Source organism: Brassica rapa, chromosome A02, assembly GCF_000309985.2.
Source record: "Brassica rapa cultivar Chiifu-401-42 chromosome A02, CAAS_Brap_v3.01, whole genome shotgun sequence".
NCBI classification, from domain to species: Eukaryota; Viridiplantae; Streptophyta; class Magnoliopsida; order Brassicales; family Brassicaceae; genus Brassica; species Brassica rapa.
The window spans coordinates 17,686,092-17,708,168 of record NC_024796.2 but is presented as its reverse complement, the minus strand read 5'-3'; the positions used below and the strand labels follow the sequence as shown (position 1 = coordinate 17,708,168).

The following is a 22,077-nucleotide window of genomic DNA, read 5'->3' as shown; positions in this document are numbered from 1 at the left end:
AAAATATATTTCAAATATAATTTAATGTATAAAATATAGTTTAACATATAAATATTTTCAAACAATTCAACTAATAGCTATAATCAATAAATAAATAAAATAAGTAATAATAAAAAATTAATAGCAAATAAAATATATAATACTTAAAATATGTCTACACATCTGCATAAACTGCATGAATACATATACGTGAGAAGGAAGAAGAATAACGAAGGAGTCGCGGGAAACAAATGACGTGGCTAATTCAAATGAGGTTTGATTTGAAGAAACACTCTTGCTCATTTGGAGGGTTTGCAGTTGTGTCAGTTGAGTCTATTAAATAATGAGTCAAGTGTTCGCTTTGTTTCTTAGCTTTGTATAGTGAGTTGAGTCGTTAGACTTGAGGAGAATTCTATTGGGTTAAGCCATCGATTCTCTATACAAAGTGTAATACATTGTTTCGATTGGTTCAATAAAGCGATTGAAGTGTTTGTGAAAAACAAAACTGCGTAATATCCGCGTATAAGATATTATGTGTTCGAACTAAATAAATCCACATACAACACAATATAATATAAACTAGGTGTTTTGCTTGCACATGTGGCATAATTCTTTTATAAAATATTTATTAGTAAATGTACAACTAATTTAAGGATCAACTTTTTAAAAACTCAAACATTAAATTTATGCCCTATTATGTGTTCGAACTAAATAAATCCACATACAACACTATATAATATAAACTAAGTATTTTTCCCGCACATGTTGACATAATTCTTTTATAATATATTTTATTTATTAATAAATGTACAATTAATTTAAATATCAAATTTTTTTAATCAAATATTAAATTTATACTATTTTATGAATCTTTCAATTTCTTAATCTAAAAACATTATTTTTGGATAACAATATTAATATATTTATTTTAAAATATGTTTTTATATTTAACCAGATTTTATTAAATTAATTTATAATCAGTTATCTAATTAAATAAACAAATATATAGTTGTTGATACAAAGTGATGTTAATAAACTAAATTCTTGGAATTACCAATACCTACAAAATCTAAAAATAAATCAAAAGCACAGGAATGTTCAACTACACCCAACTTTACATATCATATTAATCAAAGTAAATAAAATAATTGATATAAGTATAATTATATTGTGAAATACCTTGTATAATAACTGAATAAACACTCAAACAGACCAAACATGTTGACTAACAAAACCTTAATATCTAACGTATAAGATAAGTGTATTATCTATCTATTATTATATTCATTTCTAAATATTCTAATAGAGAATAATATGCTATAGTCATATATTTTTCCATTTAAAATAGAAACTGCTATTTTCTTTTAAATATAAAAATAAATAATATTTATTTATTATAAAATCATAATTTCTTATTTTCAAAATGGTCTTTTAACTTCCAAACTTTAATAATTATAAGGAAAACAAATAATTTTGGAACATACAGTTTTTATAAAAGTAGAATCATATTTTAATAGTTTTTAAAAAAAAATTTAACAAAGTTATAATTCTCTGAAATTCTTGAAAACATAAAAGTAAATACAGATAATTTAATTAATGTTTTGTAAATATTATCTTCTGCCTCCAGGTGTTGTAAAATCACGAATAACAAATAAATATAAATCAAATTTATTGTTATTGCTTATATACCTATTTTTAGAATTTTAATACTAAAATAAATTTAGTAATTTAGAAAAAAATATGTCATGACTTATTACGTTTACAAAATATAGAAATCAATTTTTGTTATTTTGTAAAATATATTTTAATATTTTAGTATAATGATAAATATAATTATTATATGTATATATACTACTAATTATAAAAATCAGTGAATAAGAAAGAAAGATGCCATATGAAACACAAAATAAATACATGAATTATCTTTTCCTTTTATTCAAACACATTTTTCCATTTTCTTTTTAGATAACTTTTATAATATTAATTTGTAATCAATTAAATAGTGAATTATACTTTAATTAGTCTAGTTAAGTTGTTATTTAAAATAATCAAATTCACTGCTCAAATAATAACATGAATTTTTCAAAATTTTACTCACGTTCTTCTACTTTTTATAAACTTTTTTTTTAGGCGGTCAATAAAAAAATTGACTTCTATATGAATTTGAAATTGCAAAAAATAATTGCTCTCTCTCTCTTCTTATATGTTAATTGTTTTGTATTTGATGTTTTGCATATAAATTGACCCAGTAAAATATTAACCTGCTACATAAGAATGAGAGAATAAAACTCTTGATGCTGTGATGGGGGCTCTGTTCTCCTTTTACCAAGGAATAAGAGATAGGTGAAAGCGGGCTCGTAGAAGTAGAGCAAAAACGAGTCTTACAGGTTTTTAAAATCCTCATAAGAGAAAAAAACATTGAGTAAGTTTCATTTAATTCTCGAAAGAACAGACTTTGGCTAAACAGGTGAAAATCCAGAGATCATTTTCATTCCATGCAGACTGGGGACCACAAAAATATTACTCAACGCTGTGCTGGTCTGGGCTTGGAGCTTCCGAACGGAGACCGTCGTTCTTCACCACTTCGCCAAGCATCACCACCACTCGGGCGGTCACTGCCTCTAGGACCAGGGACCCAACGGTCTCCTCCTTCAGCGGGAGGAGGTCCAGCTCTTTCCCTGCCACCGGTCCACCTGTCAGATTTCTGAGACGGTCCTCTGTTGCTTCCCCAGTGGTCATCTGCTGGAGGTGGTCCACGGTTGGCCCAGCGGTCAGCTTCTGCAGCTGGTGTTGGTGCTGCTGGGCCTGAGGCCTCAGCTGTCTGACGCTTGAACCTAGGAACATATTTACCAGCACCTGATGCTGGTGGCCCAGCAGCAGTAGCAACTGCAGGTTCTGCAGGGCGAGCAGGTGGTGCATCAGTTCCCTTCAACACCTCTTCCCGCCTCTTCTTTTCTTTCTCCTCAAGCTCTCTTTCTCTCTGCCTTTGCTTTTCAGCGATTTCATCCATCTTTGCTTTGTGTTCAGCTTCTTGCTTCTTGCGTTTCTCGGCTTCTATATATAAGAAGAGTTAAACCCGAAACAAGGGAGCTTCTATTAGATAACTCCAGTATCAATGTAAAATGATGTGTATTTATCGAAACATATCTCACTCACCTTCAAGCTTGCGAGCTTCCTCTTCTTCCTGCAGCTTTCTTATCCTTTCTTCTTCACTTGTCAAATAATACATCTGCTTCCTCTTGATGTCCCTTTCTTGCTTCCTTGCTCGAATGATTTGGCTTATGCGCTCTTCTCTCTCCGTCCTTATTCTGTCAAACTCTGCTTGTCGACGACTAATCACTTCCCCTTGGAATGTTTCCTGGACACACAAAGATTTGATTTTGAGTAGCTTGGAAACAAATAGTTAAATATACGAAGAAAAGAAACAAGAGAGTATTGAAATGAATCAAAGTGATGTAATTTCAGACATGCCAAAACTGACCTTAAACTCCAACATTCTGGACAACCTGTTCTTCTCCTTCAAGTCACTCTCATGACGCTCTCTACTGAGTTCAACTTCACGCTGAAAAAGAGAAGAGAGATTAAGGACTTCGTATACTTTCAACGCAGAGCCAAGTTGTACGAGAAGAAAAGCTACTGTAATAGTAACATTTTACCTGTTGCTCGCGTTCATAAAACTCTCTTTCCTCAACCAGTCTTCGCTGATATGCAGCTTCAATCAGTGGAGCAGCCTCTTCTCTCTTTGCTCGTTCCAAATAATCCATAGTTTTGGCAAGTTTCTGGAGTTTTTTCTCCATTTCCTGCCTTTCCTTGAGCTGCTCAGTTAAGGCCCTCTCCATCACAGTTTGCTTTGTCACCTTCTCCTACATTTAGTAGTATAAGTCGAGCCATATTAGTAATTGCAAACCAGTGATGAGCTACAATATATCTAACATATTCTGTTGGTAAACTTACTCCATCTAAAAGCGTCTTCTTCTTTCCCTTTTTCATGCGTTTCTCTGTGTCCTCCAGCAATGCCTGAGCTTCTTCAAGTTCCTTCTCCTCTATCTCCCTCAGGATTCTTTGTTTCCTTCTCTCCTGAAGCTCTGCTGCAAGCCTCTTTTGTTCTGCCTCCTCAGTTAGCCTCTGAAGCTTAAGCCGTTTCTGTTCCTCTTCCCGTTCCTTCAAAAACAAACATCAAATCAAGGAATTATCTTTAAGCAGTACAGCGTCATATCAATGGATAAGTATAAAAACCACAATGGAGAAATAGCCTTACCATTTCTAGTTGCTGGCGCTCTTGATCCTCCTTCCTCTTTTCAATGATTGATTTCCGAGCAAGCAGTCTTTTATGCTCCTTCTCAACAGTATCCGCTAGATTTGGTAATATGCCACCTAGCTTTGATGCTTTACTTGGAACAGGATACAGCATAGCTCTTACTTTGCTCAAACACTCAGCAAAAACAGCCAGATGATCCTTCAGTCCATCAGACTCGATACCCTAATAGGAAAAGTACATTTGATTGAATAAAATAAGTATATACCAAAGAGTCAAAAATGAAGAGCTATATCATTCAATGATGGGCATGATGTAAGAAATTTTGAACAAAAAGATCAACAGAAGCTTACCAAATTTCCAAAAATTACAACACCCTTCATGTGATCAACTTTCATGGCCACAAAACTGTTCTTCACAGCATCAACAGAAATCTTCTCTACCACTGAGAATTCGAAGAAGGGTACCAACTGAGATAAACTCTCAATTTTTATAGTCTGATAAATCTTAGACACCTGGAAAAATAAAAAGAGATGTATGAGTTTTGACTACAAAGAAAGAAACTCAAAATGGTTGAATGAATATTAACCCCCCACCTCCACACACACACACAAAGTAGAGAACAAAGAACACTCATTACCTGTTGAAGTAGCCTCAGAGTAGCGAGTTTCTCCAAAGAAGGAACATATTGGGAGAGTTGCACTTCAGGTAAAGAAGGAGCTGACGACAGCTTCCCACCAGATTTGGAAATTTTTTCGAGCAAAGGCTGAATCTTGGAGCCAAGATCAAGTGGGTGAAACTCATGCTCCAAAACATGGAAGAGATCTTTGACCTCCTGAGATGCACAGCTCAAAACACCTCTTGAAACCTAGAAACATGAAAATTAGATGCCAGTAAGGCGGCGATACATATTCCAAACCATAGTAAGAGAATATCAACAGTGTGATGTGGCTGCTAGAGGCTCACCAGCTCTGACAGAAGAGCTGACCTTGAAAGCTGTAAAAGAAATGCACGGGATTAGAAATAACAAATCAGAAAATAAAGGGTGGAATATATACATCAATAAAGTAACATCAGAGCGTATGTTACCATATCTCTGCCCTCAAATTTAGGTTCAAGATTGAATCCTATGAGGTTGGCCATCCTCAAATTGCGTTCTTTCTCATTTTCAAGTTCCATGTGAGATGCACTCTGAGACCTATCAAACGGTGGAACAGATAATGCAGCCAAGACAACAGATGATGCTATTAGCTGCAAATCCTTTTGGCTTAAGTTCTTGTTGAAATTTTTCTGAAGACTAAACAGCTTGAACCATGCATAAGCATGGTACAGATGGCTAGAAGAAATCCAGAAGATCTCGGTCAATTTGGAATAGTAGACCATCAACAAAGATGACTTGGGCGTCTTTTTGACCATGCACATCAATCCATATATATCTTCAACAGAACGAAAAGCTTCCTGGACAACAAATGAACCACTATTACTTATTTCCAGTAAACGGAAGAGAGAGCAGCATCAGAAAAAATTACAAGTGGAAAGAAAAGACACCTGCCAAAGTCCAAGCTCAGTAGCAACTTTCAACTGATCAAATCTTGTGTCCAGGTAGAGCTGCAAGCTCTCTGGGGCTGACAAGTCAGGCCTGTCTCTTTGGTCTCTGTATTTGTTCAGGTTTGCCAAATGGTTTCTAATAATTTCGCAAAGCCTACGGAACTCTGTTGTTCGCTTGTACTGCTTACAGAACTGAAAGGCTTTATGTGCTGTCATCTACACAATGAACAAATCTTAATCAACTAAAGATGAGAGGAAAGGTTAATCAGCATAACCTAGGCCCAAAAAAGAAAAAAAACAAACCGCATAGAGTGCTTCCAACTTTGAGTTGTTGCGCAATATCTCAAGCACAGTTCTGTAAGTCTCCCAAAGAAACTTGAACCAGGGGGTGACCAGCTCACGGTCAGATCTATCTTTCCCCTTCTCCCCACTGACAATACTGAGCTGCAAATCTTCAGGCTTTCTGTCAGCTTCAAGGTCATCGACATCAAGGGCCTCCTCCAGTGCATCAGCCTGGGAACGAGCCTGCTCGGCCTTGTCGGTAGAGAGATGAAGAAAGTGCTTGATTACCTCCTCCAAGGAGCTGACATTGACTTGCTGGCAGACAATGCGGTACTGGATCAAACCGTCCTTGGCGAAACGACCCCTCTTCAAGTCAACACAAAGATCCAGATACTTAAACATGATCTTCTCAAGTGGCTTCTGCCATGCTCTGTACCTCTTGGAGGTGATGAGGTCGTGAAGTGCCTGAAGGGCATCTTGTTTCTGTCCAACATTGATCAACTCTGCAAACACACCAAATGTCATTTCACTAACCCTGTAACCAAATCCATGGGCACTAAATGGAACTTACCATCAGCACGCTTCAATGCGTTCTCCGGTTTGGCAAAATGCGCCATGTTTAAGACGACCGAAATGGGATACACTCAATGCCTGAAAAGGATTGAAATGATCAATACAATATTGGGAAGCTAAGATGATGAAAGTGATGCAAATCCCAATCAGATTAATTCGGTGATAAAGACAAGAGATCCAATCACTATCGACCACGAAACTTATCACTAACCTGGACTTGTCGCCGTGAATAGAGAATGGTGGGAGAAAAGGGACGCACGGACTAGGGTTTCTCGTTTTAATATGTTCTAAGATATATATTATTGGTATTTGCAAATAACACCGCAAGCTTCTAATGTTTTGAAATTATCGTCAATTATCTTTCTGGTTTAAATAAAACCCAACTATGGAAATAAATCAAATAATGGGTTGTTCAATTGGGGAGACTCCATTTTATGGACTTTTTTTGGCTAATCAACACCTTTATATTCACCAAAGTTTGGGTACAATAGATTGAACCTCAACAGACATTAAACCACTAGTACAAAAAGATAATCTAGTATCACCCTAAGTCAGTTTCAAAGACTCAACGCTACCTAATCAATATTCTCCTTGTACATTAAACTCAATAAGAACGAAAAAAATCCTACAATCCAGAATGTTATCGCCTCTTCAACCTCCTAATTAGACCTCATGATACAGAAACACTTACTAATACAATGGGATAAGTCTAGAATTGAGATTCCATAATATACGAAGTTGTTGGATCCAACATATGATGGGCATGAAAAACTTGGCCCTACAGCATCTGCACCATAGGCGCATTCCTAGATTCAAATTCATACCATCATTTTTCGCCGTCATGATCCTCAGCCAAAAAATGGACAAACTCATCTAGAATGAAAAGACGAACCTCAATAGCAGACATTGGTCAGTACAGTATATCCAAGTTTCCGGAGATGCGTATCTCATACCACCGGTTAGAGAAAACATTGCCGCCAACGCTGGGATGTAGAGGCTCTGCCACATACCATTGTAAGTAAGTTCCTCGAGGTGACCATTCCTTCGTTGCAACCTTGATACATGTTGTCCCCGAGGACCGAGAAACGAATCGCGTTTTACTTGCCGTTGAAACCTCTCCTCCAATAGTCTCGCCTCCTCGCAGGAAGGAAGATTCATTGTGGAGGAGTCTTCTCCCCGACCCGAGCCATGCGCCTCCACCGTCGAAGAGTCGCCGAAGATATGTACAAGGGAAATCAGATATGGGTCGCCTCTAGCTCTAAAAACCGACCTTCTCCCCTCTTTTCACGTAAGAGTCTCGCCGCTATTCTAGAAGATGCTGGTAAGAGTCACTGACAAACTCAAGACGAATTGCCGGTAGAAGTCAGCAAACCCAGAATCATCGAGCAATGAGACTAAGGGAGAGACAAAGTGGAAGAGAGCAAAAATAAAATGAGGAAAAGGGGGAATAAGAATACAAACAAGGAGAATCTATTAATATTATTGTTTTCACATAATATATGACCAAATATTTGCAAATATCATATTGTAGAGGATCTAATAATATGTTGAAATTATTATATTGTCTATAAAATAATTGGTGTCATATGGTTACTTTTGAAATTATCATTTTTAAAAACCAAATTAGTATATAAATTCAAGATAGATAAAAAAGTATTGTAAATTTACATATACCATAGATTTTTTTCTAATGATACTATTGATATAAAAAAAATTGTCAACCTTCTGATTTCATTAAAAGGCTTTGTAAGCAATTTTTAGGTATAAACGGATTGAACCTGGCCCAATATTATTTTACAAGCCCAAATCGAATCCCAAGCTAAAAGATAACAACAACGTATAACCTAACACATGTATATGAAGTGTTTGCTTGATCCTTAAACGTGGAAATCATGGGGCAAAGGTGGATGGATCGTGGCTTCAATCACCACTGACACGAGCTCCACCGTATCAAAAGTTTTGGAAACACTGTTGTTTGAAACTTCATCTTCTCCACCACCGTACTGCATCATCCTTGGTTTGTACTCCATGAACTCCATCTTTCACTCAATCCTTTGCTTGTGCTTGAAAACCTCAGACTCCAACGGATGATAATCCGGGGAAAGCTTGGATGACCTACGGGAGATTTTTTCCGGACCATCTTCAGGAAGATGCCGACTCATCTAAATCTCCATAATAATCAGCCAAGATCAAATCCAATACCACAGCTTCCTTTCCTTAAAGATACTCTACTAAAAGCCTATCATTGGCTTCACAAAGGAGAGTAGAAATTGACTCCCATTAGAAAGGATTAAGTGAACATCCATGAAGAAAGAGAAACTCATCACAAAACAAAAGAAATTTGAAATTACTGTGAAAGAAAGGAGATTAAATTTATTTGAATTCAAAACAAATTAGGGAAATATAGAACTTGAAGAACAACACCTTATTGAGTTATTTGTTTTGAAGATACTCAACAAATCGCCCAAAGCGAAACTAATTCCTCAACAGGAAAAGAAAAATCGTCAAAACGAAGCAAAAATTCAATATTTCGACTCAAAGTTATTTTACATAAGAAAACAGGGAAAATCTCATCTTTCTTCTGAAGAATATGAGTCTGATAAGAGGGACAAGAAGAGAGAATCCCCCTCTCTCTAGAGAGGAGAGATAGCCCGAATTTACTTTTTTTGATATGAATAATCCGCATATGAATGAAACATCTGATCGGGGGCACAAAAAAACTAATTCATCTGTAATACCACTAAAATAACCACGAGAGAATGATCCGCGCACCCGCGCATGCATTAGTTCTTACATTTTTATACATTGATATTTGTTTTTCATAATTAGTGTTATATATTTTAGATGTGTCGTAATATAACCAATTATATTCAACAGACCTGGACCAAATCGTGTAATAATGTTATATTTGGTTATTTAGATATTTTCAGGTTCCTATACATCATAACCAAACTCATCCAGATCTAGAAGGACCCAACTCAAAACCCACACATAAATATAAAATATTCAAACGGAGCCTAATTAAAAAAAATGATTCCCGAAAGGAATAACCAGTACCTAAATGGATAGCTAATTTGCATGTCTAACTGATTTTATAAAATAATAAATAAGATTTTTCTATGTGTTTGACTAAATTAAGTGAAATAGAAAGAGTTTTTAATTTAGTAAAATACTTATATGGAGTGAAAAATTAAGTGACAATAAATGTAATACATTTTTATTATTTTGATTTAAGTTATTATTTTATTAACAAAAACATGTCTTTGAATTATGTTTTTCGCTACGTAATTTTCCACTATAAAAAATTATTAATTAAAAAAAAAGTTTTAGTAAAACATACTAAACTGAACGTTTAACCATATGCAAAATCCAATCATTTTACATTTTTATTGTATAATTGACACAAAGTTAATTTTGAAAACTAATAAATAAAAATCTGAACTATTATTATTAAGATAGTATAATTAAAGATGTGATGTATTGTTAATGTAAATATAATTAATGAAATTGATAAACTGAGTGAAATATGGAAAGAAAATTAATCTAATTATATTAATGAAATTATTAAAATAACACTATATCTTTTTATAATGATATCAATTTTTTTACAACATTTCCATATATATTGTTATCCATGTTTCTGAACAATTCTAAAAAGTATTTCAGTTTTAATAATATAGATATTCATCCAACATATTGTTTACGTGTTTATATAGTTACTAGGTGGATGCCCACCATTTTACGGATTTGAATGTTTTGTAACAATATATTTATTATAGTTTGTCAAATTAAGATATTTTTTCATCATAAAAAATTGTATATGTGTTTACTGTTAAATATTTTTAAAGAATAATTATTTTTGAAAAAGATGATTATGACTATTTTAAATATCTGTTGATATTTTTTATTGAAATTTATTACTAAAATTAGTTATATATAATATTTATAATTCAGTTTTTAATAAAAATGAGTTTTGAAGGTATGTAGTTTTGAAACATTTGATTTTTAAATAATTTATAGCTAAAGTCATATGTCTTTATTAATATTAACAGATAAAACAATATGATTGTTACACATTCTCTATATATTCATATTGAAATACATAGGAATATAAAACTACTATATCAATTATATAAATTACTTTTGAAATGTATTATATAGTTTATAAATACTTGAGTAGTAAAATTATTTTATGAGCATTACATATATTTTATATAAATCACATATTTAATTACCATAAATTATATTATGAAATATATTTATATAGTTTGGATACTGATAAAAGTTGGTTCTAGAAGTGATTTTTTTACTCATAAAATAAATAAAATAGAAAATCTATTAACGAATCAAATTATAATAGTTTTTATAAAACTCAAAGACACCTAAGAAAAAAAATAATTAAGTGAGTTCTCATTTAATATAAAATAAATTTTCAAAATACATTTTATAAATTAATATATAAGCTTCTATAAATGACTTAGAACCTCTTATAATAATTTAAAACATCTGATAAGCCAATATAAATAATTTTATAAATTTATTTATAATTTAATAAATGATTTGTAAAGCATGAATGGAATGTATTAGACATTAATAGTTATTATGATACTTTATATACAAATATAAGGCTTTATATACGAATATAAAATCATTATATCAATTCAAATAAACATTATTGTTTCTTATTTTATGTAATTTATAAATATATAAAAAATTAATCACATTATTACTCTTTCATAGTTTCAACAATTAGTTACCATATATAATTATTTCTAAAATTATGTAGATTATTTGGAAAGTGGTAATTGAATTTTCCTTTCCTTTTAGATATAATTATAATAAATAAAATTAAAAATCATCGACCAATCAAATTATAACAATTTGAATAGTTCATTTATGATCGACACGTAATTAATCACTTATGTAATTTCTCAATCAATATATAGTAGGTTTATATTTTATAAATAATTTATAAAATTTTATAAATTATTTTAAAATTCTGATAAATTTATTCTTTAAACAACTAAAAATAATTTAAAAATAATATTAATAAACATGTTTGGATTTTGTAATATTTAAAATAGTTATTATATAGTTATATTCGAATACAATTCATTAAGTAGAGTATATAAGACTATTATAATTATCTTATATAAAATGTCGTTCATTATACTTTATAGTTTATAAATATTAAAAGTAATAAATAAAACATTATTCATCTTTCTATAATTTCGAAAATTAGTTTCCGTAAATTAGTATTTGTAATATTCTTTAGATTATATGGCAAATGATGTTAAATGATTTTAGACTTACTTTAAATTTTTAGATCTAAATTAAATAAATAAAAATTAAGAACAATCGACCAATCAAATTATAACAATTTCTTTCAAACTTCACCTATGAGCGACACGTCACCAGAAATCACTAAAGTGACTTTCCATTTAATATATAGGGGTATAAATATTAAAAGTAATAAATAAAACATTATTAATCTTTCTATAATTTCGAGAATTAGTTTCCATAAATTTTTATTTGTAATATTCTTTAGATTATATGGCAAATGATGTTAAATGATTTTAGACTTACCTTAAATTTTTAGATCTAAATTAAATAAATAAAAATTAAGAACAATCGACCAATCAAATTATAACAATTTCTTGAAATTTTACCTATGAGTGACATGTCACAAAAAATCACTAAAGTGACTTTTCATTTAATATATAGTGGATTAGCAAAAACGTCAATTATTTATTAATACCAAAATGTGTATCCAGTTTAAAGGAAAAAAAACTGAAATTTGGTGGAAGAAGTGTAATAATCCTATTTCATGTACAGGAAAATCTATACTATTATTTGCTAAGTAAATTTTTGAAATCGAGCTCTCACGTTAAAAGTTAGAGTGGTTAATATCATTTATACCATTAATGAATATAATCTATAACTAAATTAAAAAATAATAATTTATTTGATTAGATAATTAATTAAAATTAATAATAGTAAGAATTATCCAAAATCTGAAAATATAATTTTAAAAAGAGATAATTTCTGTAAATATTGTATTGTTATCTGAAAAAGTCTTTTAGTAAAAAGTTAAAAACATGAATTATATAACTAAATATTAATCAAATAAAATTCTTAATTATATAATTAAAAATAGAATATTAAATTATCCAAAATCTAAAAATATAATTAAAAAATAATAATTTCTATATATATATTGTATTGTTATCTGAAAAAGCATTTAGTAAAAAGTTAAAACATAAATTGTATAACTAAATATTAATCAAATTATATTTTAATTATATAATTAAAAATATAATATTAAGTTATTGTAAGATTTATTTTAGTATAATGAATACAGTGTACAAAGAACTTTTCAAAAATTATGAAAATGTTTAAGTACGCATCGAGGGTAAAATACCTAAGTTAAAAGTAAAAAGTGAGAAAGGAAAGCAGGTAAAAGGGTAAAACCCCAGTGGGGAGAACAAGCGGCGCATAAACCCTCTACCTAATTTTCATTTTCAACCCCTTCAATTTATTTTTCCACGCGCGGCTGGATCTTCCCGAGCAACTTGAGATCTCAGAGCTGCTGCTGCTGAAGAACGCTCGCAAGTTTTGCTTCAACTTTTTCTGAATTGGCAGTCTCTTTTAAATTTTAATCCTTTTTTTCTTCTTGAAGCATTCTCGAGAGAACACCAATAATTCCTCCTTTTCTTTTTCTGTTTTGCTCTATTGTTTTGGTATACATACATATAGAGGAACGACCACTGTCATGTAATAGGAAGTTGAAGTTTCATATAGGGACCAGGGAGTCCTTGGAACAAATCCATGTCGTAGCTAAGGCATCTGCAAGTGAGTATTAGCTGAAACTGGAATAAAAAAAAATTGGCTCTTTTTGATTGGTTCTTTAGTTTTTGTGAGAAAAACAAATGGCTTCTGGGAAAGGACCTCGTAAAAAGGGTCAACCTTCGATTAAGCATAGTTGCAACTTCGCTGAGGCTAAGAGGAAGCTGTCAAAGATCAGTGATCATGAACATGTTGAGGATCATCCCCAGAGGCGCACGAGACCAAGAGGATCTTCAAAGTTGAGTCAAATGCTGAGCAGAGATGCGCTGATCTCAGCAGTTGACTTGATGTGGGATCGCTCCGATAGTACAGGTTCCCCTGCTGAACAAAAGGCTAATAAGTCTCAGTTGGTGAGAGTTTCCGAGAAGATGTGCTATAGCCAATCTTCGGAGGCTAGATGGGAGAGAGACAAACTGTACAGCTGGATGGAAGGAGTAGCTCCCACCATTACCAGGCTTCATAAGGGAGATGCTGAGATTGAGAAGCAAGAAAGCTGCTGTGCTGAGGAGGGCCACTCAACTCCAAGGAGTCCTCTTTTAGAATCTATGGATAACCCACACGAAGACAGCTTATCTATACTTGAGGGAGATAGAAAAGACAAAGAGCATGAAGCTTGTTCGTCCTTTGCTAAACATGGGCATGCTTTTGCCGGTGCCTTGGCTGGTGTCAGCGTCAGTCTTTGTCTTCACCCACTTGATACAGTCAAGACAATGATTCAATCATGCCGCTTCCAAGACAAGTCTCTATGCTACACCGGGAGATCAATCATATCTGAAAGAGGTGGGAAACGTTTACTTGGGATGAGTTAATCACTGTGCCTCGTTGCTTAAAACCCTATATGTGCTCAGGTGTTTCTGGACTTTATCGGGGGATTGCTAGCAACATTGCCTCATCAGCTCCTATCTCTGCCCTTTATACATTCACTTATGAATCAGTTAAAGGAGCTCTTCTCCCTGTTTTCCCTAAGGTCTCTTTTTTTACACATGTCTTATTACTCTTGGCATGCTGAGTAGATTGTGAAAGTTCATTATTATAATTCCTTGTAATATTCAGGAATATTGCTCCCTTGCCCACTGTGTAGCCGGGGGTTCCGCAAGCGTTGCAACTTCTTTTATCTTCACGCCAAGTGAGCGTATCAAACAGCAGATGCAAGTTAGTTCACATTATCGCAACTGCTGGTAAACTTTGCAAGCTTTAGTCTAACTTTTGCTTAAGAAAGGATTCATACCTTCTGATCCCAAAAAAAAAAATGGTATGTTAATTAATATAGGACTGCATTAGTTGGAATCATCCAGAAAGGTGGTCTACTTTCTTTATATGCTGGATGGAGTGCAGTGCTTTGTAGAAATATCCCTCACTCGATCATTAAGGTTCTCTTACTGTTATGTGTTCCTGTTTTCTCTCTAACTAGTAGCAGTGCTTGAATACAGTTCTGATGCCAAAGTTACTGGAAATGCAGTTCTATGTTTATGAAAACATGAAGCGAATGGTATTACCATCCATTGGTCCTTGTGGTCAAGCGGCTCAACCCACAACATTGCAAACGGTTTGTACTAAGATTCTCTATTTTCAGCTATCTTTAAATATGGTAACTTGGGATGATCATCTCCTGACAGCTCGTCTGTGGAGGACTAGCGGGATCTGCTGCTGCCTTTTTCACAACCCCGTTTGATGTAGTGAAAACAAGATTACAAACTCAGGTTTGTTTCTCTCTCCAAACTTTTCAAGGAACAGTTGTCGCCAACATTTAAAACTTATCCTGTGGCTGCAGATTCCTGGATCTAAGACCCAACATCCTAGTGTGTATCAAGCTCTTCAATCAATACGGAAACGAGAAGGTCCACGAGGGCTATACAGGTTTGCTCATTTTTTACTAATCTTATCTCCCATGCCCTGGTGCTTGTACCATCCATGCTTCTTCAGTTTTACCAGTATAATCTTCTCTTATTGTTGTATTATGCAGAGGTTTGATCCCCAGACTGGTGATGTACATGTCCCAAGGAGCTATATTCTTTGCTTCATATGAATTTTACAAGAGTATACTCTCTCTAGAAGATCTCTCAGCTCGCTGGCACAAAACAAAAGATGGAGATAACCCTAACCCATTATAGGACAAAGATTGTAATACTTTAAGCATTACCATTTTTGGGCTATCTAACTATTGATTTGATGAAAATTCATTTGTTCAAAGTACTTTTTTTTGACCGGAGAGAGAAAAGAGGAAGATGATCTCATTATTCACTACAAGTTACAAAACTTTTTTCTGAAAGATGTACCAAATCTAAGCTTATAAGAAACTCTAACCAAATTGGGCAACTCCCATTTGCTACTTTATAGTATGAACAATGTAGCTTTTTTTTTTCTTTTGCAAAGATCCTACTCGGAAGAATGAATAAATAACGTGACACATTTCTCAGACCGGAGACCATAGAACATCCCATCTTCAAGTTCTAGCTTGTTTGGGGAACCGCTTCATGGCTGCACTTTTGTCAGGAAGCTGGAGACCAATCTATTCTCTTATCTTCTTACTGCCAATCCTGGACAGCATCACAGACTACACTCGAGAGATTGGCGAGAAAGGAGGGTTTGGCATGTAGGACTGAAGAGCGATCACAGCTTCTTTCACAGGATTAGGAACATTCTTTTCTCCTTCCTCTGTTACTGCTTCAACTAAACACTGAACATCCTCATCAATCAACATTTTCAGCGAGCTGCAGTGTGACAACTGCTGTACATTCTCGCAATTTCTGTAACTATCGGAGACTTCGGTGTTATGTAATATGGCAACACAGGTGGAGAATGCCTGCAAAGTTGATAACTGCGCATGGAAGTGAACATCGTATTGCCCCTCCTCAGCAAACGACATGTACAACGCTGGTATATGCTCTTTAGCACCCTATACATGTAAGAAGTGTGACGATGTGTTAAAAACGTTTTTTGGGAGGGCTTAAAACATTTTTTAAGAACCTTAGTAAACAAAAATTCATAATTATAGGGCAACAGTTACTCATACAAGCCCAAGATCCAAATGTTACCTGGACAAATAGTTGCAAAGGATGCTGATAGTCCACAAGAGGCTGATCATGAGAACATGAGAAAAGAGGATTTCCCAAAACCATAAGAGGACAAGCCATGTCCCAACCACCACAGTCACAACCACCTCCTGACCTCCATCTCTGAATCAAAGGCGAAGGACCGGAGTTTTCGGCATTTGGTAGCCCATGGTTGCCCCTTGGGATTACAACTTTCAACTTTTCAGAACCAAACAACTCCTTTTTCTCCTCTTCTATGGGAGAAAGACCAAGAAGATTCGTTTTCTCCATCAACCTTTTGTCACCTCTTCTGTACTTTAAGCTCTCTCTCTTCTCAATGGTCTCTTGGATAATTATAGCGGCAATCTCAAGGTCAGGATGCAAATCCCCAGCTGACCATGGGCTTGTTCCATTCGAAGCCTCGAGATCACAGCTCTGAGAAGTACGTTTTGGCTGAGATCTCTGCTTCATTGTATCACAACCATCCCTGGACAATGTGCTGCTTCTTGAATCTGAGTCTGGTTTAGCAAGAGGTAGTAGTGATTGATCTTCCTTTGTGGAGACAGAGACACTCCGTCTCGCTTGTGCAATATCATACAAAACAAACTCGTTAACCACCAAAGTCTCTGGATCTTGTCCCTTTTTTCTTACTTCTGAGCACATGTTACATGAAACTTGCATCTGAGCCACAAGCAAAGGCTCTTTGCTAACATCGTTCAAACCCCTCACGCTAGCACTGCTTCTCTTTCTGATCCCAGCAGATGAGAATGTATACACCCAACTGGAACCGTTCTCTGACTTCCACGTCTTTGCAGTGTAAACATCCTCTGGAGAATCAGACACAAACTGAAAAACAGGCAACCCATGTTTGCTTTCTACCTTTAGACGGCAATGTAGATGAACCGGGGATGATGCCAGCACCGAAGTGTAATCCTTATTGACAACTGGAGGAAGACTTTTATGAATGTTTGAGTAGTCACTCAACATAGACTTGCAACGCTCATTGTGCTTCTCTGCTTCTCCTAAATAGCCAAGAGGACTTCTCAGAGACTTTGACTTAACAAATGGATCAAACATTTTCCTAACCCTTGAGCTTTCCTTATTGCAACCGGCTTCTAATGAAGAGGAATGTGGCTTAGGCAATCGAGTTTCATGGTCAGCATCCTCTTCTGAATCCAACACCACTCCTCTATCTTTAATACCTGATTTCAAACAAATGTCAATGAAGTTGCCAGAGGTGTAAGGCTCAGCTGATGACTTCTGTCCATCTGAAACCTTCTTTGTGTCTGGTCTTTTCTCTGTACTCCCCTTTCTTGAAGAATCAACAACTCTAAAGGAGAAAGAAGCGTCGCTAGTACGAGACAGCTCGAGTTTTGCATCCGAGTCTTTACGTCCCTGAGGATCTCTAAGCTCTTTAAAAAACTTATTGGAGCTTTGATAGACAGAACCTCGCCTTTGCTCGGTTTTATTATCCGGCTTGGAAGAAAAGTTCTTACAGGATGTGCTGCGGTAGCGCCTGAAGCTTATCTCGGTGAAGCCTTCTTTGACTCTCAGTATCTCATCCCTGCGAGGCGGCTTCAGCCTTGTACTCCTCTTCTCTGATTCAGTAAGAACACTGTTGGGGCTTTGTTCCATATCAATTCCTTTACCAAATTTCATTTCCATTACAATCACCTCATCAAAACATCTGAAAAAACATAAATACACAAGGCATAAGTTTAGTCCTCCTTACTCAAGAATGTAACATGTTGGCATGGATGAAGGAAAGCTAAATTCAATCTCAAACATTTTACCAAACAACTGATAATAATAGGTGAAGTTGTTGCCAAGAGCATCATCACATACTAGAACATTAGTCAGTGTCCAAAGAATGAAATTACTTAAGCTCCAAAATACAAAGTAAACATGCAAAAATCAATGATCTTTCTATACCTCATTGTAGATCTCAGATAGAGTATGAAAAAAAAAAATCCAATTATAGTATGAAAATGAACATAACTAAAAACTACCAAAATAGCGGTCAAAGAAGAACACCAAAACAAAAGAATCAGATAGTACCAAAACTAGCATCTAGCAGAAGAAGCAAAAAGAGGTGAACTTAACAGATAGAGGGAGAATAATAAAAAAGGGATCTAAGAAACAAAGCATGCCTGAGTTAGAGTGAGAAAGAGAGTGTGTGAATCTTGAACATTTCTTCATAGTTTCACTCGTAGACATGGAGAAGAAGAGAAGAAGAAGAAGAAAGACAAGGAGAGATCGCAAAATAGTGAGGGCAATAGGATGGATAGATCATGTTCTTTGTAATGTAAACAAAAAGAAAAGCAATCGATTTGTTTTCTCCCTCAAGGCATCATTTTGTTTCTTTTTCTCTCCCTCTTCGTAGCACTCTTTGGTGTGCAAAAATCACTTTCAGTCTCTATCTCTCTATGACTCTATGTGTACTTTTGCTTTTAGCTTTAGTTGCTGTCGGCTTCTTTTTTCACTTCATTTATCAAACACAGGTTTATTTTTCCTCTTCAATGAAGTGAGTGACGTAAGACAATCTTGCCCCTTTGTCAGATACTGTCGCTAAAATACATTAAAGGATGGTTTCGTCATTTGATATTATTAATCGGTGAGAGATTTGAGGAAAACTTTCATTAAACTAACCAAACTATAATAAAGTACCATTACTTGTTTCTCGGGAAGTTCATGTGGATTCCTATCCCTAATTAAAATCTTTAGACTATGTGTTTCCTCCACTTCAAATTAAAAAGATATTTTAATTATTTATTTTCAGAAGGAGTATTAAATAATGTGTGATTTATATGGGTGGTACGTAGATTTAAAATTGAAGGAGATATTTAAATATATGCTAATAGTTGCTCCTAACTATAATGGGCTGCATCGTAATTGGAACACCCACTTTTGACCAACCTTTCAACTTTTTGGTCCAAATAGGTAGAAGACAAAAATAATTTATTGGCATTTAGAATTAGAAACTTATAATATAACCAACCAGGTGGCATCTATTATAATGGGCCGTCAGGACACATACACATGTAAGGCGAGTTTAATGGGTCAAGCCCAGTTTCATTCGGGACAAAAAAACAGATTGGACTGCTTGAATAGTTTCAATAGTAAAAGGCCTATATGGATTCCTTTTTGGGGAAATTTGGGAAACTACACTGCAAATATACTTTATTTTCAAAATTGCGCTGTATTTTTTTTCTTTAAACTACACTTTTCTTATGTAAGAGAAGGAATTGAAAATGAGATATGATTAAAAACAATGATTGCTAGTCACACGAACAATACACCACCACATGTCACACATTTGAACAAAAATAATATATTGAAAACTATATGAACTATATGAATCACATGAAAACATCCATTAACTAATATATGTTTAACACCATAAAAATGAAAGGTTTTGGAACTTGGCATAACGCAATAAGCATTTATTTGAAAAAAAGATCATAACACATATTCAAATGACCAAAAACAAAATGAACACACATAGACCAATATTCAAAATTAAATTTTATACATCAAATAACATGTTAAAATATTTTAAACATCATCGTAAATTGTCTTGTTACAAGTCCAATACACTTCTAAATCCGGCACAATTTTCTAATACAAAACTATATGTATGGTGTTAATAACATAATACATATTAGTTCAAGGATGTTGTCATATGATTCATATAGTGCATGTAATTTTAATACATTAGTTTAGTCTAGATGTTTAGTGATGTGGTGGCATATTATTTGTGTAGCTACCAATCGACTTTTCTTCTAATAATTAATAAAATCAAAACTGGAATAAATATAAAATTATAAATCATATTTCACCTAAAAATAAACTATGTCAATTTTTTGAAAACATTATTCGAAAAACATAAGAAAATAATAACTAAAAATAAAAAATTTAACATATTTTTCTCTAACTTACCAAAATATTACATTCAACGTGACATAATAGAACTTCTATATCTATATATTGTTGAATTCTATTGATTTCAGTTTCGAGTAGTGATTTTTTTGTCTATTTAATTTGTTAATAATTATATATTGTTGATGAGATTTGAATGAACAAAAAAAAACCTGAGCAACGTTAGCTATTGGTATGTAAGCCAACGATAGTCCTCCAAAGATGTTGACAATAAGATTAAGCAACAAAAGCAGCATCAGATAAAAGCAAATGACAAAAGTTTCAGTCGTGGAAACGCATGATCTCACAAGATGATGTTCATTTACCTTAAAATCAATTTGTATTTAGGTTTATGTCAAATTATCAAGTAGCGTACAGTTGGTAATGCGTTGTGGTTGATAATTCAGCAGGTCGAAGATTCGGACAACTGTTTTGTAACTTTGTTACTGAAAACTTAAATCAAACGACGTAAGATCATCTATATTATTAAAAAAGAAATATATATTTAGAGTACTTATCCTCAAACTTGCAAAATACTTACAACTTAATGCTACTGAAAATTAAATAAACCTACTATTAAATAATACTTATATTTTTCAATTATTACATTATTTTCTTAAATAATTATAACTAACAAAGATTTCGGCATCAAGAGAATAAAATCTTTACTTTCATTATTCGTAGGTTTCAAGGCAATCACAATAAGCAAATATTCTAAAAACTAAAGCCAAAAATGTTGTGGCTAAAATCATGTCTTTTATTATTTTATATATACTCTATTATAAATAATAAGCCAGTGTATATTCAATCTGATAAATGTTAAATAGTATAAAGTATATAACACCAGTTTTGAAATAGCATATAAAATAATTTTATTATAAAATTTTGATCCATAAAAAATAAAAAATATATTTGTGCTGGTATACGGGTCATATTCTAAAAATATCGGTGATACATTTAACGAATTACAAAACAATGTATAATACTCAATATAAATTAGAAAATTATTATTTTTAGAAATGTCATATTAAAAAAAAAATTTATAGGGATAAATTTTAAAAATATAGATTATCACTTACATAAAATAAACATTTATTTATAAAAGTTAAAAACAAAACTCGCGCACGATAAATTTAAAAAATATAGATTATCACTTACACAAAATAAATATTTATCTATAAAAAGTAAAAACAAAACCCGTGCATGGCACGGGTTAAGCTCTAGTGTCTTATTAAAGTTATACACAGTCAGATACATGGTTATATTAAAATTTGACTAAAATTTGATGGTTTGACCGGTGGATTTTTTATATTGCGGATAAAATTGTAAAAAGAAAAACATATTGAATATATTTTCAATCATATGTTTCTTTGTTTTATTTTCTCGTTTTAGTATTATGCTTTGTGTTTAAGTGGCTGGTCTAACCGTTCAGATATATATTTACCTAAAAGTTTTTGTTTAGAAAAACTTTTTTTGACTTTTTTTTTCAAAATCATTTGCTTGATAAGATTCAAATCTTTTTTCTTCCAATTCTATTTTAAAACAATTTTTAAACAGGTATTTAAAAGATATTCCCTAATGTGTAAGATATCCTTCTGAATTTGAGTTATATGCAAGTTTAGAAAAATCTTCATCAACAAGCAT

General features: G+C 33.2%; 3 protein-coding genes and 1 long non-coding RNA gene across 4 annotated transcripts; 2 read left to right on the top strand and 2 right to left on the bottom strand.

Annotated features, from left to right (window-relative positions):
- Positions 1–2,319: 2,319 nt before the first annotated feature.
- On the bottom strand, positions 2,320–6,972 carry LOC103853524 (eukaryotic translation initiation factor 3 subunit A). Its single transcript, XM_009130426.2, has 14 exons — positions 6,849–6,972; positions 6,636–6,715; positions 6,086–6,567; positions 5,783–5,998; positions 5,324–5,692; positions 5,201–5,230; positions 4,875–5,102; positions 4,588–4,749; positions 4,238–4,459; positions 3,934–4,140; positions 3,636–3,842; positions 3,461–3,541; positions 3,136–3,337; positions 2,320–3,033 (listed from the first exon to the last, which is right to left on the bottom strand). Exons 2-14 carry the CDS (start codon positions 6,679–6,681, stop codon positions 2,504–2,506), a joined length of 2,982 nt encoding a protein of 993 aa, XP_009128674.2. The 5' UTR covers positions 6,682–6,715; positions 6,849–6,972; the 3' UTR covers positions 2,320–2,503.
- Positions 6,973–7,223: 251 nt separating this feature from the next.
- LOC117131788 lies at positions 7,224–11,597 on the top strand. Its single transcript, XR_004455143.1, has 2 exons — positions 7,224–7,555; positions 7,601–11,597. It is a non-coding gene; the product is annotated as an uncharacterized LOC117131788 (long non-coding RNA).
- Positions 11,598–12,998: 1,401 nt separating this feature from the next.
- On the top strand, positions 12,999–15,720 carry LOC103853522 (S-adenosylmethionine mitochondrial carrier protein). The gene is given in 9 exon segments (XM_009130423.3): positions 12,999–14,263; positions 14,332–14,450; positions 14,537–14,661; positions 14,754–14,853; positions 14,943–15,029; positions 15,100–15,183; positions 15,255–15,340; positions 15,447–15,533; positions 15,535–15,720. Coding segments are annotated over 9 exon segments (1,467 nt in total). The 5' UTR covers positions 12,999–13,566; the 3' UTR covers positions 15,617–15,720.
- On the bottom strand, positions 15,701–21,912 carry LOC103853523. The gene is made up of 3 exons (XM_009130425.3): positions 18,666–21,912; positions 16,519–18,202; positions 15,701–16,379 (listed from the first exon to the last, which is right to left on the bottom strand). Exons 2-3 carry the CDS (start codon positions 18,178–18,180, stop codon positions 16,038–16,040), a joined length of 2,004 nt encoding a protein of 667 aa, XP_009128673.1. The 5' UTR covers positions 18,181–18,202; positions 18,666–21,912; the 3' UTR covers positions 15,701–16,037.
- Positions 21,913–22,077: the final 165 nt, after the last annotated feature.